General features: G+C 59.9%; 1 protein-coding gene across 1 annotated transcript in view; it reads left to right on the top strand.

The window, feature by feature from the left end:
* LOC311204265 (chromodomain-helicase-DNA-binding protein 8-like) overlaps positions 1-25,987 on the top strand; it is a gene marked incomplete at both ends in the record, with an annotated part of 34,631 nt that extends 8,644 nt beyond the window's left edge. Inside the window, 11 exon segments of the mRNA XM_084280712.1 lie at positions 2,274-2,473; positions 6,419-6,575; positions 8,022-8,111; positions 8,805-8,908; positions 10,743-10,857; positions 12,783-12,870; positions 13,006-13,054; positions 18,263-18,581; positions 21,858-22,066; positions 24,491-25,011; positions 25,885-25,987. Of these exon segments, the coding sequence (XP_084136838.1) occupies positions 2,274-2,473; positions 6,419-6,575; positions 8,022-8,111; positions 8,805-8,908; positions 10,743-10,857; positions 12,783-12,870; positions 13,006-13,054; positions 18,263-18,581; positions 21,858-22,066; positions 24,491-25,011; positions 25,885-25,987 (1,955 nt within the window).
* Positions 25,988-25,993: the final 6 nt, after the last annotated feature.

The following is a 25,993-nucleotide window of genomic DNA, read 5'->3' as shown; positions in this document are numbered from 1 at the left end:
GGTGGGAGCTGGGAGGAGGTGGGGAGGTGGGGTGGGGTCTGAGGGGGGTTTGGTGGCACCAGGAGGAGGTTCTAGGGGGAGGAAGGAGGTTGGGTCCAGATCCTCCATGGTGGAGACCATGAGTAGGTTCTTGGAGAGGAGTAGAGAAGGTCCAGGGCTTCTGGGGTGGCACCAGGAGGAGGTTCTGGGTGTGGAGACCATGAGTAGGTTCTTGGGGAGGAGTAGAGAAGGTCCAGGGCTCCTGGGGTGGGAGGTGGGGAGGTGGGGTGGGGTCTGAGGGGGGTTTGGTGGCACCAGGAGGAGGTTCTGGGGGTGGAAACCATGAGTAGGTGGTTGGAGAGGAGAAGAGAAGCTCTAAGTCCTCCGTGGTGGCAACCAGGAGGAGGTGGGGTGGGGTCTAAGGGTGGTTTGGTGGCACCAGGAGGAGGTTCTGGGGGGAGGGAGTAGATGAAGTCAAGGTTCTCTCTGGTGGAAACCATGAGGAGGTTCTTGGGGAGGAGTAGAGAAGGTCCAGGGCTTCTGGGGTGGGAGCTGGGAGGAGGTGGGGAGGTGGGGTGGGGTCTGCAGGTGGTTTGGTGGCACCAGGAGGAGGTTCTGGGGGGAGAAACCCCACCCAACCCCACCCAACCCACCCCTTGGGGACCTTCTCAACCCTTGGGGACCTTCTCAACCCAACCCCACCCCACCCAACCCAACCCTTGGGGACCTTCTCACCCCTTGGGGACCTTCTCACCTCAACCCAACCCAACCCAACCCCAACCCCAACCCACCCCTTGGGGACCTTCTCCCCCCAACCCTTGGGAACCTTCTCAACCCTTGGGGACCTTCTCACCCCTTGGGGACATTCTCACCCCAACCCAACTCAACCCTTGGGGACCTTCTCCCCCCACCCCTTGGGGACCTTCTCACCCCATCCCCACCCACCCCTTGGGGACCTTCTCCCCCCACCCCTTGGGGACCTTCTCACCCCACCCCAACTCAACCCTTGGGGACCTTCTCAACCCCTGGGGACCTTCTCCTCCCAACCCACCCCTTGGGGACCTTCTCACCCCTTGGTGACCTCCTCACCCCTTGGTGACCTCCTCACCCCACCCCTTGGGGACCTTCTCCCCCCAACCCACCCCTTGGGGACCTTCTCAACCCAACCCAACCCAACCCTTGGGGACCTTCTCACCCCTTGGGGACCTTCTCACCCCTTGGTGACCTCCTCACCCCACCCCTTGGGGACCTTCTCAACCCAACCCAACCCAACCCTTGGGGACCTTCTCAACCCTTGGGGACCTTCTTCCCCCAGCCCAACCCCAACCCAACCCCAACCCAACCCACCCCTTGGGGACCTTCTCCCCCCAACCCTTGGGGACCTTCTCAACCCTTGGGGACCTTCTCAACCCCAACCCAACCCTTGGGGACTTTCTCAACCCTTGGGGACCTTCTCACCCCAACCCCACCCACTCCAACCCTTGGGGACCTTCTCAACCCCTGGGGACCTTCTCCCCCCAGCCCAACCCCAACCCAACCCAACCCCAACCCCAACCCACCCCAACCCTTGGGGACCTTCTCCCTCCACCCCTTGGGGACCTTCTCCCCCCACCCCTTGGGGACCTTCTCAACCCAACCCAACCCCACCCAACCCACCCCTTGGTGACCTTCTCAACCCTTGGGGACCTTTTCACCCCAACCCCACTCACCCCTTGGTGACCTTCTCACCCCTTGGTGACCTTCTCCACCCAACCCCACCCAACCCTTGGGGACCATCTCAACCCTTGGTGACCTTCTCCACCCCAACCCAACCCTTGGGGACCTTCTCCTCCCAACCCAACCCTTGGGGACCTTCTCCTCCCAACCCAACCCTTAGGGACCTTCTCCCCCCACCCCTTGGGGACCTTCTCACCCCAACCCAACCCTTGGGGACCTTCTCACCCCAACCCAACCCTTGGGGACCTTCTCACCCCAACCCAACTCAACCCAACACCACCCAACCCAACCCTTGATGACCTTCTCCACCCATCTCTTGGTGACCATCTCAACCCTTGGGGACCTTCTCAACCCAACCCCAAGGGACCTTCTCAACCCCTGGGGATCTTCTCCACCCAACCCAACCCTTGGGGATCTTCTCCCCTCACCCCTTGGGGACCTTCTACCCCCAACCCAACCCCACTCAACCACCCCTTGGAGACCTCCTCACCCCTTGGTGACCTCCTCCACCCCCTGGTGACCTCCTCCCCCCCTCTGGTGACCTCTCCCCCCCCTTCTCCTCCCCTGGCCCTGCGCAGGTGGGGCCGCTGGCGGGAGATCCTGTCCCACGGGCGGTTCAAGCGTCGCCTGTCGGAGCGGGACGTGGAGACCATCTGCAGGGCCATCCTGGTCTACTGCCTGCTGCACTACCGCGGCGACGAGAAGATCAAGGGCTTCATCTGGGACCTCATCAGCCCCAGCGAGAACGGGCGGGCCAAGGAGCTGCAGAACCACTCGGGTGAGGGGGGATTTGGGTGGGTTTGGGGTCAAATTAAGGGGTTGTGAGGTGGAATTGGAGGTGTTATGGGGTCTCCTGGTGTTCCTCGACCTGTCCCAAGTGGGATTGGGGTGGTTTTGGGGTCAAGTCAAGAGGTTTTGAGGTGGAATTTGAGGTGTTATGGGGTCTCCTCATGTTCCTCAACACGTCCCATGTAGGATTGGGGTGGTTTTGGGGTCAAGTCAAGAGGTTTTGAGGTGGAATTGGAGGTGTTATGGGGTCTCCTGGTTCTCCTCGACCTGTCCCAAGAGGGATTGGGGTGGTTTTGGGGTCAAATCAAGAGCTTCTGAGGTGGAACTGGAGGTGTTATGGGGTCTCCTGGTGTTCCTCGACCAGTTTGGGGTCAAATTAAGACCTTTTGAGGTGGAACTGGAGGTGTTATGGGGTCTCCTGGTGTTCTTCAACACATCTTGGGTGGGATTGGGGTGATTTTGGGGTCAGCTCAGGAGGTTTTGAGGTGGAATTGGAGGTGTTATGGGGTCTCCTGGTGTTCCTCGACCAGTTTGGGGTCAACTCAGGAGGTTTTGAGGTGGAATTTGAGGTGTTATGGGGTCTCCTCCTCTTCTTCTACCCATCCTGGGTGGGATTTGGGTGGTTTTGGGGTCAAGTCAAGAGCTTCTGAGGTGGAACTGGAGGTGTTATGGGGTCTCCTGGTGTTCCTCGACCAGTTTGGGGTCAAATCAAGAGGTTTTGAGGTGGAATTTGAGGTGTTATGGGGTCTCCTGGTGTTCCTCGACCTGTCCCAAGGGGGATTGGGGTGGTTTTGGGGTCAAATTAAGGGGTTTTGAGGTGGAACTGGAGGTGTTATGGGGTCTCCTGGTGTTCCTCGACCTGTCCTGGGTGGGATTTGGGTGGTTTTGGGGTCAACTCAGGAGGTTTTGAGGTGGAACTGGAGGTGTTATGGAGTCTCCTCATGTTCCTCAACACGTCCCATGTAGGATTGGGGTGGTTTTGGGGTCAAGTCAAGACCTTCTGTGGTGGAATTTGAGGTGTTATGGGGTCTCCTGGTGTTCCTCAACACATCCCAAGGGGGTTTGGGGTGGTTTTGGGGTCGAATCAAGAGGTTTTGAGGTGGAATTGGAGGTGTTATGGGGTCTCCTCTTCTTCTTCTACCAATCCCAGTTGGGATTGGGATGGTTTTGGGGTCGAATCAAGAGGTTTTGAGGTGGAATTTGAGGTGTTATGGGGTCTCCTGGTGTTCCTCGACCAGTTTGGGGGCACCCCAAGAGCTTCTGAGGTGGAATTGGAGGTGTTATGGGGTCTCCTGGTCTTCCTCAACCCATCCTGGGTGGGTTTTGGGTGGTTTTGGGGTCAAATTAAGAGCTTCTGAGGTGGAATTTGAGGTGTTATGGGGTCTCCTGGTGTTCCTCGACCTGTCCTGGGTGGGATTTGGGTGGGTTTGGGGTCGAATCAAGAGCTTCTGAGGTGGAACTGGAGGTGTTATGGGGTCTCCTGGTGTCCCTCGACCAGTTTGGGGTCAACTTAAGAACTTATGAGGTGGAACTGGAGGTGTTATGGGGTCTCCTGGTCCTCCTCAACACATCCCAAGGGGGATTGGGGTGGTTTTGGGGTCAAATCAAGAGCTTCTGAGGTGGAACTGGAGGTGTTATGGGGTCTCCTGGTGTTCCTCTACCGGTTTGGGGTCAACTCAGGAGGTTTTGAGGTGGAACTGGAGGTGTTATGGGGTCTCCTGGTGTTCCTCAAGCCATCCTGGGTGGGATTTGGGTGGTTTTGGGGTCGAATCAAGAGGTTTTGAGGTGGAACTGGAGGTGTTATGGGGTCTCCTGGTGTTCCTCGACCAGTTTGGAGTCAACTTAGGAACTTATGAGGTGGAACTGGAGGTGTTATGGGGCCTCCTCTTCTTCCTCTACCTGTCCCAAGTGGGATTGGGGTGGTTTTGGGGTCAAGTCAAGACCTTCTGAGGTGGAACTGGAGGTGTTATGGGGTCTCCTGGTGTTCCTCTACCAGTTTGGGGTCAGCTCAAGAGGTTTTGAGGTGGAATTTGAGGTGTTATGGGGTCTCCTGGTGTTCCTCGACCAGTTTGGGGTCAAATCAAGAGGTTTTGAGGTGGAATTTGAGGTGTTATGGGGTCTCCTGGTGTTCCTCGACCTGTCCCATGTAGGATTGGGGTGGTTTTGGGGTCAAATCAAGAGCTTCTGAGGTGGAATTTGAGGTGTTATGGGGTCTCCTCGTGTTCCTCAACACGTCCCATGTGGGATTGGGGTGGTTTTGGGGTCGAATCAAGAGGTTTTGAGGTGGAACTGGAGGTGTTATGGGGTCTCCTGGTGTTCCTCTGCCAGTTTGGGGTCAACTCAGGAGGTTTTGAGGTGGAATATGAGGTCTCCTCCTTCTCCTCAACCCATCCCAGTTGGGATTAGAACCAGTTTCGGGTCTACTTAAGACCTTTTGAGGTGGAATTTGAGGTGTTATGGGGTCTCCTGGTGTTCCTCAACCCATCCCAAGGGGGATTGGGGTGGTTTTGGGGTCAAATCAAGAGCTTCTGAGGTGGAATTGGAGGTGTTATGGGGTCTCCTGGTGTTCCTCAGCACATCCCAACTGGGATTGGGGTGGTTTTGGGGTCAGCTCAGGAGGTTTTGAGGTGGAACTGGAGGTGTTATGGGGTCTCCTGGTGTTCCTCAAGCCATCCTGGGTGGGATTTGGGTGGTTTTGGGGTCGAATCAAGAGGTTTTGAGGTGGAACTGGAGGTGTTATGGGGTCTCTTGGTGTTCCTCGACCAGTTTGGGGTCAAATCAAGACCTTCTGAGGTGGAATTTGAGGTGTTACAGGGTCGTCTCCTCCTCTACTCCCCCCCTACTCCAGGTTTACTCCACTCTGGGTGGAATTGAGGCCAGTTTGGGGTCACCCCAGGACCTTTTGAGGTCCAACCTGAGGTGTTACGGCTTCTCCACCTCCTCCTAGGGTGGTATTATGGGTTCTCCTGCTTCTCCTCCACGCCCCTACTCCAGGTTTACTCCATCCTGGGGTTGTGCTATGGGGTCTCTTGCTCCTCCTCAGCACATTTTGGGCGGAATTGAGGCCATTTTGGGGTCAACTCAAGAGCTTTTGGTGTCCAACCTGAGGTGTTTTGGGTTCTACTCCTTATCTACTACCCCCCTACTCCAGGTTTACTCCATCCTGGGGTTGTGCAATGGGGTCTCCTCCTCCCCCACCACCCATTTTGGGTGGAATTGAGGCCGTTTTGGGGTCAACCCAAGACCTTTGGAGGTGGAACCCGAGGTGTTGTGGGTTCTACTCCTCCTCTACTCCCCCCTTACTCCAGGGCTGTCCATCCCAGTTCCTCGGGGCCGGAAGGGGAAGAAGGTGAAGACCCAGAACCTCCTTCTCCTTCACCTCCTCCACCTCCCTCTTCACCTCCACCTCCTCCTGGGTTGGTGTTACAGGGTCTCCTCCTCCTCTACCACCCCCCTACTCCAGGTTTACTCCATCCTGGGGTTGTGCTATGGAGTCTCTTGCTCCTCCTCCACTCATATTGGGTAGAATTGAGGCCATTTTGGGGTCAACTCAAGAGCTTTTGGTGTCCAACCTGAGGTGTTTTGGGTTCTACTCCTTATCTACTACTCCCCTACTCCAGGTTTACTCCATCCTGGGGTTGTGCTATGGAGTCTCTTGCTCCTCCTCAGCCCATTTTGGGTGGAATTGAGGCCGTTTTGGGATCAACCCAAGACCTTTAGAGGTGGAACCCGAGGTGTTGTGGGTTCTACTCCTCCTCTACTCCCCCCCTACTCCAGGTTTACTCCATCCTGGGGTGGTGTTACAGAGTCTCCTCCTCCCCCAGCACCCGTTTTGGGTGGAATTGAGGCCGTTTTGGAGTCAACCCAAGACCTTTAGAGGTGGAACCCGAGGTGTTGTGGGTTCTACTCCTCCTCTACTCCCCCCTTACTCCAGGGCTGTCCATCCCAGTTCCTCGGGGCCGGAAGGGGAAGAAGGTGAAGGCCCAGAGCACCTTTGACGTGCAGAAGGCCGAGTGGATCCGGAAGTACAACCCAGACACCCTCTTCCAGGACGAGAGCTACAAGAAGCACCTCAAGCACCAGTGCAACAAGTGGGTGCAGCTCTACTCACACCTTACACCGCCCAGCAGCTCCTCTGGGCTGGGCTGCTCCAGGGTGGAGGGTGGAGGGGCGACACACCTGCCCCAACTCATCCTGCTACTCTGTCTCTGCCTCCTCCTTGTTCTCCTTCCTCCTCCTCCTCCTACTACACCTTCTACTCCACCTTCTACTCCTCCTCCACCTCCTACTCCACCTCCTTTTCCACCTCCTCCTCCATCTCCTCCTCCTCACCTCCTCGTCCTCCTACTACACCTTCTCCTCCTCCACCTTCTCCTCCTCCACTTACTCCTCCTCCTCCATCTCCTCCTCTTCCTCCACCCTCACCTCCTCCTCCTCTTCCTCCTCCTCCTCTTCGTCTTCCTCCACTTCCATCTCCTCCTCCTCCACCTCCTACTACACCACCCTCTCCACCACCTCCTCCTCCTCTTCCTCCTCCTCGTTCTTCTTCCTCCCATCTCCTCCTCCTTCTTCTCCTCCTCATCCTCCATTTACTCCTCCTTCCTCCTCCTTGTTCTTCTTCCTCCTTCTCTTTCTTCTCCTCTTCCTCTTCTCCTCCTCCTTGTTCTTCTTCCTCTTCCTCCTCTTGTCCTCCTCCTCCTCTCCTCCCCCACCTTCTCCTCCTCTTCCTCCTCCACTACTTCTTCCTCCTCCACCTCCTTCTCTTCCTCCTTCTCCTCTTCTTCCTCCTCCTCCTCCTCCTTCCTCCACCTCCTCCTCCTTTTCCTCCTCCTCTTCTCCTCCCCCACCTTCTCCTCCTCTTCCTCCTCCACTACTTCTTCCTCCTCCACCTCCTTCTCTTCCTCCTTCTCCTCTTCTTCCTCCTCATCCTCCTCTTCCTCCATCTCCTCCTCCTCCACCTCCTACTACACCACCCTCTCCACCACCTTCTCCTGCACCACCTTCTCCTCCTCCTCCTTCTCTTCCTCTTCTCCTTCTTCTTGTTCTTCCTCTTCCTCCATCTCCTCCTTCTCCTCCTCCTCCTCTTCCTCCTCTTCTCTTCCTCCTTTCTCCTCCTCCTCTTCCTCATCCTCCACTTACTCATCCTTCTTCCTCCTCCTTGGTCTTCTTTCTCCTCCTCTCCTCCACCTCCTCCTCTCCTCCTCTCCTCCACCTCCTTCTCCTCCTCCTCCTCCTCCCCTCCTCCTCCTCCTCCCCTCCTCCTCCATCTCCTCCTCCTCCATCTCCTCCTCCTCCATCTCCTCCTCCTCCATCTCCTCCTCTTCCTCCTCCTCCTCCTCTTCCTCCTCCTCCTCCTCTCCTCCTCCTCCTCTCCTCCTCCTCCTCCTCCTCCTCCTCTCCTCCTCCTCCTCCTCCACTTCCTCCTCCTCCTCTCTTCCTCTCCTCTCCTCCTCCTCCTCCTTCTCCTCCTCCTCTCCTCCTCCTCCTCCTCCTCCTCCTCCTCCTCCTCCTCCTCCTCCTCTCCTCTCCCTGCTCAGGGTGCTACTACGGGTGCGGATGCTCTACTACCTGAAGCAGGAGGTGATTGGGGACCAGGCAGAGAAGGTCTTGGCCGGGGCGCTGGCCGGGTGAGTCGGGGGACCCGCGGCTTTTGGGGGGGTCTGGGGGCTTCTGGAACCTTCTGGGGCTTCTCCAGCCCCAAATTGGGTGGGTTGGGGTTCTCCAGCCCCAAATTGGGGTGGTTTGGGGTTCTCCAGCCCCATTTTGGGATGATTTGGGGTTCTCCAGCCCAACTTTGGGGTAGTTTGGGGTTCTCCAGCCCCAAATTAGGGTTGTTTGGGGTTCTCCAGCCCAACTTTGGGGTGGTTTGGGGTTCTTCAGCTCAAAATTGGGGTGGTTTTGGGTTCTCCAGCCCAATTTTGGGGTGGTTTGGGGTTCTCCAGCCCAACTTTGGGGTGGTTTGGGGTTCTCCAGCCCCAAATTGGGATGGTTTGAGGTTCTCCAGCCCAACTTTGGGGTGGTTTGGGGTTCCTCATCCCAACTTTGGGGTGGTTTGGGGTTCTCCAGCCCAACTTTGGGGTGATTTGGGGTTCTCCAGCCCCAAATTGGATGATTTGAGGTTCTCCAACCCAACTTTGGGGTAGTTTGGGGTTCTCCAGCCCAATATTGGGGTGTTTTGAGGTTCCTCATCCCAACTTTGGGGTAGTTTGGGGTTCTCCAGCCCCAAATTGGGGTAGTTTGGGGTTCTCCAGCCCAACTTTGGGGTACCCTGAGGTTCCCCACCCCCTCCTCACCCCTTTCCCTCCCCCCTCCCCCCCCAGGGAGATCGACATCTGGTTCCCCCTGGTCGACCAGCTGGAGGTTCCAACCTCCTGGTGGGACCCCGAAGCCGACAAGTCCCTCCTGATCGGGGTCTTCAAGCACGGTAGGACCCCCAAAACCCCCTCCCCTGCCCCCCTCTGCACCCCCCTGAGCGGCCTGGGGGGTTCTCACCCCACTTTTAGGGGGGTTCACCCCACTTTTAGGGGGTTTCACCCCAGTTTTAGGGGGTTTCGCCCCAGTTTGGGGCTGTTTCACCCCAGTTTTGGGGGTTCAGCCCATTTTTGGGGGGTTCTCACCCCATTTTTGGGATTCTCACCCCAGTTTTAGGGGGTTTCGACCCAGTTTCGGGCTGTTTCATCCCAGTTTTGGGGGGTTCAGCCCATTTTTGGGGGGTTTTCACCCCATTTTTTGGGGTTCTCACCCCAGTTTTAGGGGGTTTTGCCCCAGTTTTAGGGGGTTTCGCCCCAGTTTGGGGCTGTTTCATCCCAGTTTTGGGGTCTTCACCCCAGTTTTGGGGGGTTTTCACCCCATTTTTGGGGTTCTCACCTCATTTTTGGTGGTTGACCCAGTTTTGGGGCAGTTTCACCCCAATTTTTGGGGATTCAGTCCAATTTTGGGGGGGTTCACCCCATTTTTGGGGGTTCTTACCCCATTTTGGGGCAGTTTCCCCCCAATTTGGGGGGATTCAGTCCAATTTTGGGGGTTCTAACCCCATTTTTAGGGCTGTTGACCCAATTTTGGGGGGTTCTGACCCTATTTTTGTGGGGTTTCACCCCATTTTGGGGAGGTTCAGCCCATTTTTGGGGGGTTTTCACCCCATTTTTGGGAGTTCTTACCCCATTTTGGGGCAGTTCCACCCCAGTTTTGGGGGGTTCAGCCCATTTTTTGGGTTTTTAACCCCATTATTGGGGTGTCTCACCCAATTTTGGGGGTTTTCACCCCATTTTGGGGCGATTGACCCAATTTTGGGGGGTTCTCACCCCATTTTGGGCCAGTTTCACCCCATTTTGGCCAGTTTAACCCCATTTTGGGGTAGTTTCACCCCATTTTTGTGCAGTTTCACCCCAATTTTTGGGGGTTCACCCCATTTTTGGGGCAATTGACCCAATTTTGAGGGGTTCTCAGCCCATTTTGGGGCAGTTTCACCCCATTTTGGGCCAGTTTCACCCCATTTTGGCCAGTTTAACCCCATTTTTGGGCAGTTTCACCCAATTTTTGGCCAGTTTCACCCCATTTTTGGGTGGTTTCACCCAATTTTTGGCCAGTTTAACCCCATTTTGGGGCAGTTTCACCCAATTTTTGGCCAGTTTCACCCCAATTTTGGGGGGTTCACCCCATTTTTGGGGCAATTGACCCAATTTTGGGGGGTTCTCACCCCATTTTGAGGCAGTTTCACCCCATTTTGGTGCAGTTTCACCCCATTTTGGAGGGTTTCATCCCATTTTGGTTGGGTTTATCCCATTTTGGGGTGGGTTAACCCCATTTTGGGGTTCTGACCCCGATTTTGGGTGGTTCTGACCCCGTTTTTGGGGTGTTTGACCATGTTTTTGGGGGATTCACCCGATTTTTGGGGTGATTGACCCAATTTTGGGGGGTTCTCAGCCCATTTTGGGGCAGTTTCACCCCATTTTGGGCCAGTTTCACCCCATTTTGGCCAGTTTAACCCCATTTTTGGGCAGTTTCACCCAATTTTTGGCCAGTTTCACCCCAATTTTTGGGGGTTCACCCCATTTTTGGGGCAATTGACCCAATTTTGGGGGGTTCTCACCCCATTTTGGGGCAGTTTCACCCCACTTTGGGAGGGTTTCATCCCATTTTGGGTGGTTTAATCCCATTTTGGGGTGGGTTAACCCTATTTTGGGGGTTCTGACCCCGATTTGGGGTGGTTCTGACCCCGTTTTTGGGGCGTTTGACCCCGTTTTTGGGGTGCTCCCCAGGCTATGAGAAGTACAACACCATGAGAGCCGACCCAGCCCTCTGCTTCCTGGAGAAGGCCGGGCGCCCCGACGACAAGGCTATCGCTGCCGAGCAGCGCCTGGACGTGGGGGAGGGGTGAGTTCTGGGGGGTCCCACGCCCCCTCCCCAAATTTTGGGGGGTCCTGAGGGGGGTTGGAGGGGTCCTGAGGGGGTTTGGGGGGGTTCAAAGTGGGTTTAGGGGGGCTCAGAGTGGGTTTAGGGGGGTTGAGAGCTGCTTGGAGGTGGGTTTGGGGTGAGTTGGGGTCTCCCAGCCCTGTTTTGGGGTCCCCCAGCCCCATTTTTGGGGGGTCCCACACCCCCTCCCCAAATTCTGGGGGGTCCTGAGGGGGGTTGGAGGGGTCCTGAGGGGGTTTGGGGGGGCTTAGAGTGGGTTTGGGGGGCTTCAAAGTGGGTTTAGGGGGGCTCAGATTGGGTTTAGGGGGGCTCAGAGTGGGTTTTGGGGTGAGTTGGGGTCCCTCAGGTCTATTTTTGGGGGGTCCCACGCCCCCTCCCCAAATTCTGGGGGGTCCTGAGGGGGTTTGGGGGGGCTTAGAGTGGGTTTAGGGGGGCTCAGAGTGGGTTTAGGGGGGCTCAGAGTGGTTTTTGGGGTGAGTTGGGGTCTCCCAGCCCCGTTTTTGGGGGGTCCCACGCCCCCTCCCCAAATTCGGGGGGGTCCTGAGGGGTCCTGAGGGAGGTTGGAGGGGTCCTGAGGGGGTTTGGGGGGGTTCAAAGTGGGTTTGGGGGGCTCAGAGTGGGTTTAGGGGGGCTCAGAGTGGGTTTTGGGGTGAGTTGGGGTCTCCCAGCCCCATTTTTGGGGGGTCCCACACCCCCTCCCCAAATTCTGGGGGGTCCTGAGGGGTCCTGAGGGGGGCTCAGAGTGGGTTTTGGGGTGAGTTGGGGTCTCCCAGCCCCGTTTTGGGGTCCCCCAGAGCTATTTTGGGGTCCCCCAGCTCTGTTTTTGGGGGGTCCCACACCCCCTCCCCAAATTCTGGGGGGTCCTGAGGGGTCCTGAGGGGGGTTGGAGGGGTCCTGAGGGGGTTTGGGGGGGTTCAAAGTGGGTTTGGGGGGCTCAGAGTGGGTTTAGGGGGGCTCAGAGTGGGTTTTGGGGTGAGTTGGGGTCCCCCAGCCCCTTTTTTGGGGTCCCCCAGCTCTGTTTTTGGGGGGTCCCACACCCCCTCCCCAAATTCTGGGGGGTCCTGAGGGGGTTTGGGGGGGCTCAGAGTGGGTTTGGGGGGGTTGAGGTGGGTTTGGGGTGAGTTGGGGTCCCCCAAGTCAGTTTTGGGGGCGTTCTGGGTCCCCCAGCCCAGTTTTGGGGTCCCTCAGCCCCATTTTGGGGGTCTCTGAGCTCCCCTTGGGCAGTTTTTGGGGTCCCCTAGACCTGTTTGGGGGGTTTTGGGGTCCCCCAGCCCCTCTTGGGCTCGTTTTGGGGTCCCCCACTCCCATTTCGGGGTCCCAGAGCCCCATTCTGGGGTCCCCCAGCCCCTCTTGGGGTGTCCTGGGGCCTCCCATCCCCAATTTCGGGCTCCCCACCCCAATTTTTGGGTCCCCAGCCCCATTTTTGGGTCCCCCAACCCCAATTTCGGGATCCCCCAGCCCCATTTCAGGGTCCCCCAACCCCTCTTGGGTTGGTTTTGGGGTCCCCCAGCCCCAATTTCGGGCTCCCCAGCCCCATTTTGGGGTGTCCTGGGGCCCCCCAGCCCCAATTTCGGGCTCCCCACCCCAATTTTGGGGTCCCCCACCCCAATTTCGGGCTCCCCCACCCCAATTTTGGGGTGCCCCCCCCCCCCAATTTAGCGGTGCCGATGATGACCGTGCCATGCTAATACCGACCAGCCCCTGGTTGGGGGGGCTGGGCTGAGTTCATCCCCCCTTTTGCGGGCTGAGGCACCCCTAAAATCTGAGGAGGGGGACAGAGGGGGATAGAGGGGAGTCTTAGGGTGCTGAGGGATCTATTGGGGTTCCCCTGCACCCCTTAATTTTTGGGGTACACCCCCCTTTTTTACCCCCCCCCCCCTCTTTAGGGTGGATTTCGAGAAGGACTGTGAGGACCCCGAGTACAGACCCCTCCCTGGGGGGGGGGAAAGAGGGGCCAAGGAGCAGGATGATGAGGTGAGTACCGACCCCCTCCCCAAATTTAAGGGGTCCCCCCACCTTTTATCTACCCCCCCCACCCCAAAAATCTGCCCCCCAAAGAATTGGGGGGGGGGTGGAGGGGGGTTAATTACCCCCCCCCCCCCCCCTCAGACTGACCCGTTGATGCTGCTGGATGAGGAGATCTCGGTGGTCGATGAAGGTAAATGGGGGGGGGGGGGGGATATATAGGGGACCCCCCCCTATATCTATAGGGGGTCCCCATGATGTCTAGAGGGAGAGGTAAAGGAAGGAGGGATCCCCCTGGATCTGTAGGGACCCCCAAAGTCTGGGTTGGGGGGGGGGGGGTCTCGGTGTCTGTAGGGAGCCCTGGGGAAGGAGGGATCCCCCCCCTGGATCTATAGGGGGTCCCCTGGATCTATAGGGACACCCAGGGTCTATAGGGACCCCCCTGGATCTATAGGGGGTCCCTGGATCTATAGGGACCCTCCTGGATCTGTAGGGGGTCCCTTGGATCTATAGGGGGTCCCTGGATCTATAGGGACCCTCAGGATCTATAGGGACCCTCCTGGATCTATAGGGGGTCCCCTGGATCTATAGGGGGTCCCCTGGATCTATAGGGACCCCCCTGGATCTGTAGGGGGTCCCTGGATCTATAGGGAGCCCCAGGATGTATAGGGGGTACTTGGATCTATAGGGGGTCCCTGGATCTATAGGGACACCCAGGGTCTATAGGGACCCCCCTGGATCTATAGGGGGTCCCTGGATCTATAGGGGGTCCCCTGGATCTATAGGGACCCCCCCTGGATCTGTAGGGGGTCCCTGGATCTATAGGGAGCCCCAGGATGTATAGGGGGTCCTTGGATCTATAGGGGGTCCCTGGATCTATAGGGACACCCAGGGTCTATAGGGACCCCCCTGGATCTATAGGGGGTCCCTGGATCTATAGGGACCCCCAGGATCTATAGGGGGTCCCCTGGATCTATAGGGACCCCCCTGGATCTATAGGGACTCCCAGGATCTATAGGGACCCCCCTGGATCTATAGGGATCGCCAGGATCTATAGGGACCCCCAGGATCTATAGGGATCCCCAGGATCAATAGGAACCCCCCTGGATCTATAGGGACCCTCAGGATCTATAGGGGGTCCCCAATATCTATAGGGACCCCTGGGGTAGGGGGGACCCCCCTGGATCTATAGGGACCCCCCAGGATCTATAGGGACCCCCCCCAGATCTATAGGGACCCCCAGAGCACCCAGAGGACCCCCCCATAGAGACCCATGGGACCCCCATAGGACCCTCCTAGAGACCTATAGGACCCCGAAGAGCACCCATAGGGACCCCTATAGAACCCCAAGGGACCCCCATAGGACCCATAGGGACCCCCATAGGGTCCCCAGGGACCCCCAAAGACCCCTATAGACCCCCCCAGGGACCCCCATAGGACCCCCTAGAGACCCATAGGACCCCCATAGACCCCCATAGAACCCCCATAGACCCCCATAGAGACCCCAAGGACCCCCATAGGGACCCCCATAGCACCCATAGGGAGCCCCATAGACCCCCATAGAACCCCCAGGGACCCCCATAGGGACCCCAGGGACCCCCATAGGACCCCCAAGAGCACCCATAGGGACCCCAGGGGCCCCCATAGGACCCCCAGAGACACCCCCAGGACCCCCATAGCACCCATAGGGACCCCCATAGACCCCCATAGACACCCCCATAGCACCCCCATAGCACCCCCATAGAACCCCCAGGGACCCCCATAGAACCCCCAGGGACCCCTATAGACCCCCATAGGGACCCCCATAGCACCCATAGAGACCCATAGGGACCCCCATAGAGACCCATAGGGACCCCCATAGCACCCATAGGGACCCCCATAGCACCCACAGGACCCCCATAGGACCCCCAAGAGCACCCATAGGGACCCCCATAGACCCCCATAGAGACCCCAAGGACCCCCATAGGGACCCCCATAGCACCCATAGGGACCCCTATAGACCCCCATAGAACCCCCAGGGACCCCCATAGGACCCATAGGGACCCCAGGGACCCCCATAGAGCCCAATAGGGACCCCTATAGCACCCATAGAGACCCATAGGGACCCCCATAGGGACCCCAGGGACCCCCATAGCACCCATAGAGACCCATAGGGACCCCCATAGCACCCATAGGGACCCCCATAGGACCCCCATAGGGACCCCCATAGCACCCATAGGGACCCCCATAGACCCCCAAAGACCCCCATAGAGACCCCCATAGCACCCATAAGGACCCCCACAGACCCCCATAGAGACCCCAAGGACCCCCATAGGGACCCCCATAGCCCCCATAGGGACCCCCATAGACCCCCATAGAACCCCCAGGGACCCCCATAGGGACCCCAGGGACCCCCATAGCACCCGTAGGACCCCCATAGGGACCCCCATAGACCCCTATAGACCCCCAAGAACACCCATAGGGACCCCCAGAGACCCCCCAGAGACACCCACAGGACCCCCAGGGACCCCCATAGCACCCATAGGGACCCCCATAGGACCCCCACAGGACCCATAGACCCCCATAGGACCCATAGGAACCCCCATAGCCCCCATAGCACCCATAGGGACCCCCATAGCACCCTTAGGGACCCCCATAGGGACCCCCATAAGACCCCAAAGACCCCATAGAGACCCCAGGGACCCCCATAGCACCCATAGAGACCCCAGAGACCCCCATAGGACCCCCAAGAGCACCCATAGGGACCACAGGGACCCCCAAGAGCACCCATAGGGACCCGCATAGCACCCATAGGGACCCCCATAGAACCCCCAGGGACCCCCATAGAGACCCCAAGGACCCCCATAGGGACCCCAGGGACCCCCATAGACCCCCATAGAACCCCCATAGACCCCCATAGACCCCCATAGGGACCCCCATAGCACCCATAGGCACCCCCATAGACCCCCATAGAGACCCCAGAGACCCCCATAGCACCCATAGGGACCCCCATAGCACCCATAGAGACCCCAAGGACCCCCATAGGGACCCCCATAGCACCCATAGGGACCCCCGTAACACCCATAGGGACCCCCATCATAGCACCCATAGAGACCCATAGGGACCCCCATAGCCCCCATAGGGACCCCCATAGACCCCCATAGAGACCCCAAGGACCCCCATAGGACCCCCATAGCACCCATAGAGACCCATAGGGACCCCCATAGGGCCCCAAAGACCCCCATAGGGACCCCAGGGATCCCCATAGAACACATAGAGACCCATAGGGACCCCCATAGCACCCATAGGGACCCCCATAGCACCCATAGAGACCCATAGGGACCCCCATAGAGACCCATAGGACCCCCAACGACACCCATAGGGACCCCAGGGACCCCCATAGAGACCCCAGAGACCCCCATAGGACACCCATAGAACCCCCAGGGACCCCCATAGGGACCCCAGGGACCCCCATAGCACCCATAGGGACTTCCATAGCACCCCCATAGAACCCCCATAGGGACCCCCATAGGCTCCCCATAGATCCCCACAGACACCCCCAGGACCCCCATAGCCCCCATAGGCCCCATAGGGACCCCCATAGACCCCTATAGACCCCCAAGAACACCCATAGGGACCCCCAAAGACCCCTATAGACCCCCATAGAACCCCCAGGGACCCCCATAGACCCCCATAGAGACCCCAAGGACCCCCATAGGACCCCCATAGCACCCATAGAGACCCATAGGGACCCCCATAGGACCCCCAAAAGCACCCATAGAGACCCCAGGGACCCCCATAGGACCCCCAAGAGCACCCATAGGGACCCCAGGGGCCCCCATAGGACCCCCAGAGACACCCCCAGGACCCCCATAGCACCCATAGGGACCCCCATAGACCCCCATAGACACCCCCATAGCACCCCCATAGCACCCCCATAGAACCCCCAGGGACCCCCATAGAACCCCCAGGGACCCCTATAGACCCCCATAGGGACCCCCATAGCACCCATAGAGACCCATAGGGACCCCCATAGCACCCATAGAAACCCATAGGGACCCCCATTAGACCCCCATAGGGACCCCCATAGGGACCCCAGGGACCCCCATAGCACCCATAGAGACCCCAGAGACCCCCATAGGACCCCCAAGAGCACCCATAGGGACCCCAGGGACCCCCAAGAGCACCCATAGGGACCCCCATAGCACCCATAGGGACCCCCATAGAACCCCCAGGGACCCCCATAGAGACCCCAAGGACCCCCATAGGGACCCCAGGGACCCCCATAGACCCCCATAGAACCCCCATAGACCCCCATAGACCCCCATAGGGACCCCCATAGCACCCATAGGCACCCCCATAGACCCCCATAGAGACCCCAGAGACCCCCATAGCACCCATAGGGACCCCCATAGCACCCATAGAGACCCCAGGGGCCCCCATAGGACCCCCAGAGACACCCCCAGGACCCCCATAGCACCCATAGGGACCCCCATAGCACCCATAGGGACCCCCATAGAACCCATAGAGACCCCAGGGACCCCCATAGCACCCATAGGGACCCCAGGGACCCCCATAGGGACCCCCATAGCACCCATAGAAACTCATAGGGACCCCCATAGCACCCATAGGGACCCCCATAGCACCCATAGGACCCCCATAGGGACCCCCATAGCACCCATAGGGACCCCCATAGACCCCCAAAGACCCCCATAGAGACCCCCATAGCACCCATAAGGACCCCCATAGACCCCCATAGAGACCCCAAGGACCCCCATAGGGACCCCCATAGCCCCCATAGGGACCCCCATAGACCCCCATAGAACCCCCAGGGACCCCCATAGGGACCCCAGGGACCCCCATAGGGACCCCCATAGACCCCTATAGACCCCCAAGAACACCCATAGGGACCCCCATAGGCCCCCCAGAGACACCCATAGAGACCCATAGGGACCCCCATAGCACCCATAGAGACCCCAGGGACCCCCATAGCACCCATAGGGACCCCAGGGACCCCCATAGCCCCCTTAGGGACCCCCATAGAGACCCCAGAGACCCCCATAGGACCCCCAGGGACCCCCATAGACCCCCATAGACCCCCATAGGGACCCCCATAGCACCCATAGAGACCCATAGGGACCCCCATAGGGACCCCCAAAGCACCCACAGGGACCCCCATAGCACCCATAGGGAGCCCCATAGAACCCCCAGGGACCCCCATAGGGACCCCCATAGACCCCCATAGGGACCCCCATAGCCCCCATAGCACCCATAGGGACCCCCATAGCACCCATAGGGACCCCCATAGGACCCCTATAGCACCCATAGAGACCCATAGGGACCCCCATAGCACCCATAGGCACCCCCACCCCCCCTGGGGACCCCCTCTAACCCCCCCTTTTCCCCCCCCCCCTCCCCCCAGGCCACCCCCCGTCCTGCGAGCAGCCCCCGTGGCCGGCGGGCTCGGTGCTGACGGCGCGGCTGCGGCGCCTCATCGCCGCCTGCCAGCGGGAGCAGCAGCAGCTCCGCGGCGGCGGCGGCGCTGGCGGCGTTGGCGGCGTTGGCGGCGGCGTTGGCGGCCATCTTGGAAGTGGCGGCCATCTTGGAAGTGGCGGCCATCTTGGAAGTGGGAACGAGGCCGGAGCGATGGCGGCCGGGGAAAGGGGCGGCGACCGCCGGCGCCGCCGCTGCGACGCCGCCTGCAAGCTGAAGGAGATGGCCCGCAGGGAGAAGCAGCAGAGGTCTGGGGGAGGGGGGATGGGGGGGTTTTGGGGGGTCTAGGGGGGCTTTTGGGGTTCCTGGTGGGGCTGGGAGGGGGTTTTGGGGTCTCTGGGGGACCTGGGAGGGGATTTTGGGGGGTAAGAGGCGGTTTTGGGGGTCCCTGGGGGGGTCTAGGGGGGGTTTTGGGGGGTCTATGGGGGGTTTTGGGGTCACTGGGGGGGTCCAGGGGGGGATTTGGGGTCCCAAGGAGAGCTGGGAGGGGGCTTTGGGGGGTCTATGGGAGGTTTTGGGGTTCCTGGGGGGGTCTAAGGGGGGTTTTGGGGTCTCTGGGGGAGCTGGGAGGGGGTTTTGTGGGGTTTTGGGGTCACTGGGAGGGTCTATGGGGGGGGTTGGGGTTCCTGGGGAGGGTCTAGGGGGGGTTTTGGGGTCCCTAGGGGGATCTAGGGGGGGGGTTGGGGTCTCTGGGGGAGCTGGGAGGGGGTTTTGGGGGGTCTATGGGGGGAGGGTGGGTCCAAGGGGGGTCTAGGGGGGGTTTTGGGGTCCCTAGGGGGGGTCTATGGGGGGGTTTGGGGTCCCTGGGGGGGTCTAAGGGGGTTTTGGGGTTCCTGGTGGGGCTGGGAGGAGGTTTTGGGGTCCCTGGGGGGGCCTAGGGGGGGTTTTGGGGTTCCTGGGGGGGCTGGGAGGGGGTTTTGGGGTTCCTGGGGGGGTCTAGGGGGGGGGTTGGGGTCACTGGAGGGGTCTAGGGGGGGGTTTGGGGGGCTAAGAGGGGGTTTGGGGGGGATATGGGGGGGGTTTTGGGGTTCCTGGGGGGGTCTATGGGGGGGTTTTGGGGAGTCTATGGGGGGTTTTGGGGAGTCTATGGGGGGTTTTGGGGGGTCTATGGGGGGTTTTGGGGTCACTGGGAGGGTCTGGGGGGGGTTTGGGGGGTCTATGGGGGGTTTTGGGGTTCCTGGGGGGGTCTAGGGGGGGGGTTGGGGTCACTGGAGGGGTCTAGGGGGGGTTTTGGGGGGTCTAGGGGGGCTTTTGGGGTCCTTAGGGGGTCTATGGAGGGTTTTAGGGTCTCTGGAGGAGCTGGGAGGGGGTTTTGGGGGGTAAGAGGGGGTTTTGGGGGGTCCCTGGGGGGATTTTGGGGGGCTGAGAGGGTGTTTGGGGGGGATATGGGGGGGGTTGGGGTCACTGGGGGGGTCTAGGGGGGGTTTTGGGGTCCCTGGGGGGGTCTATGGGAGGGGGTTTTGGGGTTCCTGGTGGGGCTGGGAGGGGGTTTTGGGTCCCTGGGGGGGTCTAGGGGGGGGATTTGGGGTCACTGGGAGGGTCTATGGGGGGTTTTGGGGGGCTAAGAGGGGGTTTGGGGGGGATATGGGGGGTTTTGGGGTTCCTGGGGGGGTCTAGGGGGGGTTTTGGGGTCCCTAGGGGGGGTCTATGGGGGGATTTGGGGTCACTGGGAGGGTCTATGGGGGGTTTTGGGGGGTCTATGGGGGTTTTGGGGTTCCTGGAGGGGTCTATGGGGGGTTTTGGGGACCCTGGTGGGGCTGGGAGGCGGTTTTGTGGGGTCTATGGGGGGTTTTGGGGTTTCCTGGGGGGGTCAAGGGGGGGGGTTGGGGGGCTAAGAGGGGGTTTTGGGGGGTCTATGGGGGGTTTTGGGGTCCAAGGGGGGTCTAGGGGGGGTTTTGGGGTCACTGGGGGGGTCTAGGGGGGGGGTTGGGGGGCTAAGAGGGGGTTTTGGGGGGTCTATGGGGGGTTTTGGGGTCACTGCGAGGATCTAGGGGGGGATTTTGGGGGGGGTTGGGGTTCCTGGGGGGGTCTAGGGGGGGTTTTGGGGTCCCTGGGAGGGGTCCAGGGAGGTTTTGGGGGTCAGGGGGTCCTGAAGAAGGTCCCACCACCCCAGAAAAGGTCCATTATGGTGTCTAGAACCCCAAAGAACATCAATTGTGGAGTCTAGAACCCCAAAATGCCATCCGTTATGGGGTCTAGAACCCCTAAGAACATCAGTTATGGAGTCTAGAACCCCAAAGACCATCCGTTTACTTTGTCTAGAACCCCAAAGAACGTCAGTTATGGGGTCTAGAACCCCCAAAAAAGTCCATTGTGGTGTCTAGAACCCCAAAGAACGTCAATTATGGGGTCTAGAACCCCAAAGAGCTTCAGTTACAGTGTCTAGAACCCCAAAGACCATCAGTTGTGGAGTCTAGAACCCAAAAAAGAACCATCCGTTTACGGTGTCTAGAACCCCAAAGAACATCAGTTGTGGAGTCTAGAACCCCAAAGAACTCCAGTTACGGGGTCTAGAACTCCAAAGAACATCTGTTTACAGTGTCTAGAACCCAAAAGACCGTCGGTTGTGGAGTCTAGAACCCCAAAGACCATCAGTTACTGTGTCTAGAACCCCAAAGAACATCAGTTGTGGAGTCTAGAACCCCCAAAAACATCAGTTATGGGGTCTAGAAACCCCCCAAAAAAGTGCATTATGGGGTCTAGAACCCCAAAGACCATCAGTTGTGGGGTCTAGAACCCCAAAGACCATCAGGTGTGGGGGGTCTAGAACCCCCCAGAAAGTCCATTGTGGGGTCTAGAACCCCAGAGACCACCAGTTGAGGAGTCTAGAACCCCAAAGAACATCAATTATTTGGTCTAGACCCCAAAGAACGTCAGTTACGGTGTCTAGAACCCCAAAGAATGCCAGTTGTGGGGTCTAGAACCCCAAAGAACATCACTTACGGTGTCTAGAACCCCCAAAACATCAGTTATGGTGTCTAGAACCCCCTAAATGCCCATTATGGAGTCTATAACCCCAAAGACCACCAGTTGAGGAGTCTAGAACCCCAAATACCACCACTTGTCGGGTCTAGAACCCCAAAGACCACCAGTTGTGGGGTCTAGAACCCCAAAGAATGCCAGTTGTGGGGTCTAGAACCCCAAAGAACATCACTTACGGTGTCTAGAACCCCCAAAACATCAGTTATGGTGTCTAGAACCCCCCAAATGCCCATTATGGAGTCTATAACCCCAAAGACCACCAGTTGAGGAGTCTAGAACCCCAAATACCACCACTTGTCGGGTCTAGAACCCCAAAGACCATCAGTTACGGTGTCTAGAACCCCAAAGACCACCAGTTGTGGGGTCTAGAACCCCCTTTTTCTGTCTCTAGGACCTCCAGAACCCCCAACTTTGGGGTTCTAGACCCCACAACTGCCGTTCTTCGGGGTTCTAGACCCCACAACTGCCTTTCTTTGGGGTTCTAGACCCTAAAAGGGACTTTTTGGGGGGTGCTGAACACCACCCCCTGTACCTGGTTGCAGGTGGAGCCGCCGGGAACAGGCGGATTTCTACCGGGTGGCCTCCAGCTTCGGGGTGGAGCTGGAACCCGAGTCGGGCCGGTTCCGTTGGGGCCGGTTCCGCTCCCTGGCCAGGCTGGAGAAGAAGACGGACGAGACCCTCACCAAGTTCTACCACGGCTTCGTGGCCATGTGCAGGCAGGTCTGCCGCCTGCCCCCCGCCCCGGGAGACGGTACGCTGCTGGGGGAGTTTGGGGGGGTCTACAGGGGGTTTGGGGGGCTCTTGGTTGGGTTTGGGGGCGTCTGCAGGGGGTTTGGGGGGGTTTGGGGGGGTCTACAGGGGGTTTGGGGGTGTCTCCGGGGGGTTTGGGGAGGGTCTTGGTTGGGTTTGGGGGGGGTTGGGGGTGTTTCCGGGGGGTTTGGGGGGGTCTTCGTTGGGTTTGGGGGGGTTTGGGGGTGTCTTCATGGGTTTGGGGGTGTCTCCATGGGGTTTGGGGGTGTCTCCGGGGGGTTTGGGGGTGTCTACAGGGGGTTTGGGGGGGTCTTCATGGGGTTTGGGGGGGTCTTCAGGGGGTTTGGGGGGGTCTTGGTTGGGTTTGGGGGGGTTTGGGGGTGTCTTCATGGGGTTTGGGGGAGTCTTGGTTGGGTTTGGGGGCATCTTGGTTGAGTTTGGGGGTGTCTTCATGGGGTTTGGGGGGTCTTCAGGGGGTTTGGGGGCATCTCCAGGGGGTTTGGGGGTGTCTTGGTTGGGTTTGGTTGGGTTTGGGGGTGTCTCCATGGGGTTTTGGGGGGGTTTGGGGGGGTCTTCATGGGGTTTGGGGGGGTCTTGGTTGGGTTTGGGGGCATCTTGGTTGGGTTGGAGGGGGTTTGGAGGGGTCTTGGTTGGGTTTGGGGGTGTTTTCATGGGGTTTGGGGGGGGTTGGGGGCGTCTACAGGGGGTTTGGGGGGTCTTCGGGGGGTTTCAGGGGGTCTTGGTTGGGTTTGGGGGGGTTTGGGGGGGTCTACAGGGGGTTTGGGGGGGGTTTGGGGCGTCTCCAGGGGGTTTGGGGGGTCTACAGGGGGTTTGGGGGGGTCTTCATGGGGTTTGGGGGGTCTTGGTTGGGTTTGGGGGGGTTTGAGGGCATCTCCAGGGGGTTTGGGTGGGTCTTGGTTGGGTTTGGTTGGGTTTGGGGGTGTCTCCATGGGGTTTTGGGGGGGTTTGGGGGGGTCTTCATGGGGTTTGGGGGGTCTTGGTTGGGTTTGGGGGCGTCTACATGGGGTTTGGGGGGGTTGGGGGGGTCTTCATGGGGTTTGGGGGGGTCTTCGTGGGGTTTGGGGGAGTCTTGGTTGGGTTTGGGGGGGTTTGAGGGCCTCTCCAGGGGGTTTGGGGGGGTCTTGGTTGGGTTTGGTTGGGTTTGGGGGTGTCTCCATGGGGTTTTGGGGGGATTTGGGGGGGTCTTCATGGGGTTTGGGGGGCTCTTGGTTGGGTTTGGGGGCGTCTGCAGGGGGGTTGGGGGGGTTTGGGGGGGTCTACAGGGGGTTTGGGGGCGTCTCCGGGGGGTTTGGGGGGGTCTTCGTGGGGTTTGGGGGGGTTTGAGGGCCTCTCCAGGGGGTTTGGGGGGGTCTTGGTTGGGTTGGGGGGGTTTGGGGGGTCTACAGGGGGTTTGGGGGGGGTTTGGGGGCGTCTACATGGGGTTTGGGGGGCTCTTGGTTGGGTTTGGGGGGTCTTCATTGGGTTTGGGGGTGTTTCCAGGGGGTTTGGGGGGGTCTCCAGGGGGTTTGGGGGTGTCTCTGGGGGGTTTGGGGGGGTCTTGGTTGGGTTTGGGGGGGTTGGGGAGGTCTACAGGGGGTTTGGGGGGGGTTTGGGGGCATCTACATGGGGTTTGGGGGGTCTTGGTTGGGTTTGGGGGGGTCTTGGTTGGGTTTGGGGGGTCTTCATTGGGTTTGGGGGTGTCTCCAGGGGGTTTGGGGGTGTCTTCAGGGGGTTTGGGGGCATCTTGATTGGGTTGGAGGGGGTTTGGGGGTGTCTTGGTTGGGTTTGGGGGGGTTTGGGGGCATCTCCAGGGGGTTTGAGGGTGTCTTGGTTGGGTTTGGGGGTGTCTTCATGGGGTTTGGCGGGTCTTGGTTGGGTTTGGGGGGCTTTGGGGGTGTCTTGGTTGGGTTTGGGGGGGTTGGGGGGTGTCTTGGTTGGGTTGGAGGGGGGTTGGGGGCGTCTCCATGGGGTTGGGGGGGTCTTGGGTTGGGTTTGGGGGCATCTTCAGGGGGTTTGAGGGTGTCTTGGTTGGGTTTGGGGGTGTCTTCATGGGGTTTGGGGGGTCTTGGTTGGGTTTGGTGGCATCTCCAGGGGGTTTGGGGGCATCTTGATTGGGTTGGAGGGGGTTTGGGGGTGTCTTGGTTGGGTTTGGGGGCTTTGGGGGCATCTCCATAGGATTTGGGGGTGTCTTAGTTGGGTTTGGGGGGGTTTGGGGGTGTCTACAGGGGGTTTGGGGGCATCTCCATGGGATTTGGGGGCATCTCCATGGGATTTGGGGGCATCTTGGTCGGGTTTGAGGGGCTTTGGGGTCATCTCCATATATTTGGGGATCCCCCCACCCCCTTTGACCTTCCCCACCCTCACCCCCCCCCCCTTTAACCTCCCCCCTCCTCCTCTCCTCTCCTCTCCTCTCCTCCCCCCCCAGAGCCTCCCGACCCCTCGGTGCGGGTGTCCCCGGTCTCGGCCGGGCGGGCGGCGCGGGCTCTGCGGCGTCTCTCCCTCCTGCGCCTCTTACGCGAGCGGGTCTTACGTCATCCCCTCCTGGCCACCCGATTGGCTGGTTCCTGCCCTCCTCCCGGCCCCGACCTCCCGCCTTGGTGGCAACGGGGTCACCACGACCAGGAGCTTCTCCTGGGGGTGGCCAGACACGGTTTGCAGCAGCCCCAGTGCCTGTTGGTGGGGCACGGGGGCTTCTCCTTCGCCGCCGCGCGCTGGGGTTACCTGCGGGCTCAGAGCGAGGCTGGGGGGGGGGTGACGTCATCGGTGACGTCATCAGGGGGTGGGCAGCATCCTCAGCATCCTGCTGGGGAGGAGGAGGAGGAGGAGGAGGAGGAGGAGGAAGAGTGGGAGGGGGAGAAGACGACGTCGGAGACGGAGACGGAGGAGACGTCCGGGGAGGAGAGCGAGGAGGAGGAGGAGGAGGAGGAGGAGGAGAGGGTGAGGAGGGTGGGGGGGAGGGGGGACACTGAAACGGGGTGGGGAACCCCGGGTGGGACCCGAGAACTGGGTGGGAACCCCCCCATGGGACCCCAAATTCCCTGGTGGGAACCCCGGGTGGGACCCCAGAACTGGGTGGGAGACCAAATCCTGGTGGGACCCCAAATTCCCTGGTGGGACCCCTGGGTGGGATCCCAAATTCCCTGGTGGGACCCCTGGGTGGGACCCCCAAACTGGGTGGGAGCCCAAATCCTGGTGGGACCCCTGGGTGGGACCCTAAATCCTGGTGGGACCCCAAAACCTGATGGGACCCCCTCCATGGGACCCCCTGATCGTGGTGGGACCCCAAATTCCCTGGTGGGACCCCCCCATGGGACCCCAAAATCTCCTGGTGGGACCCCAAAACTGGGTGGGACCCCCCCATGGGACCCCAGATCCTGGTGGGACCCCAAATCCTGGTGGGAAACCCCCATGGGACCCCAGATCCTGGTGGGACCCCAAATTCCCTGGTGGGACCCCTGGGTGGGACCCTAAATCCTGGTGGGACCCCAAATTCCCTGGTGGGACCCCCCCATGGAACCCCAAAACCTGGTGGGACGCCCCCATGGGACCCCCAAACTGGGTGGGACCCCAAAACTGGGTGGGACCCCTGGGTGGGCCCCCCAAACTGGATGGGACCCCAAAACTGGGTGGGACCCCCCCATGGGACCCCCAAACTGGGTGGAACCCCAAATCCTGGTGGGACCCCCCCATGGGACCCCAAAACCCCCTGTTGGGACCCCCAAAGTCCCTGAGGGGAAGGGGGGTTGGGGGGGGAGGGGGAGACACCCCAAAACACCCCCCCTGACCCCTCCCCCCCTGCCCCTCCCCCCAGGGGCGGAGCCGCCCTTCCGGGATGAAGAGGAGGAAGAGGAAGAGGAGCCCCTCCCCCTCCCCGCCCCGTCCCGCGCTGCCCCTCCCCCACCGCCCCTCCCCCCCTCCCCGAGTGCCC

This window comes from Gallinula chloropus (genome assembly GCF_964237585.1).
Source record: "Gallinula chloropus genome assembly, contig: HAP1_SCAFFOLD_496, whole genome shotgun sequence".
Classification (NCBI taxonomy): domain Eukaryota; kingdom Metazoa; phylum Chordata; class Aves; order Gruiformes; family Rallidae; genus Gallinula; species Gallinula chloropus.
This window is presented reverse-complemented; position numbering and strand designations above follow the sequence as displayed.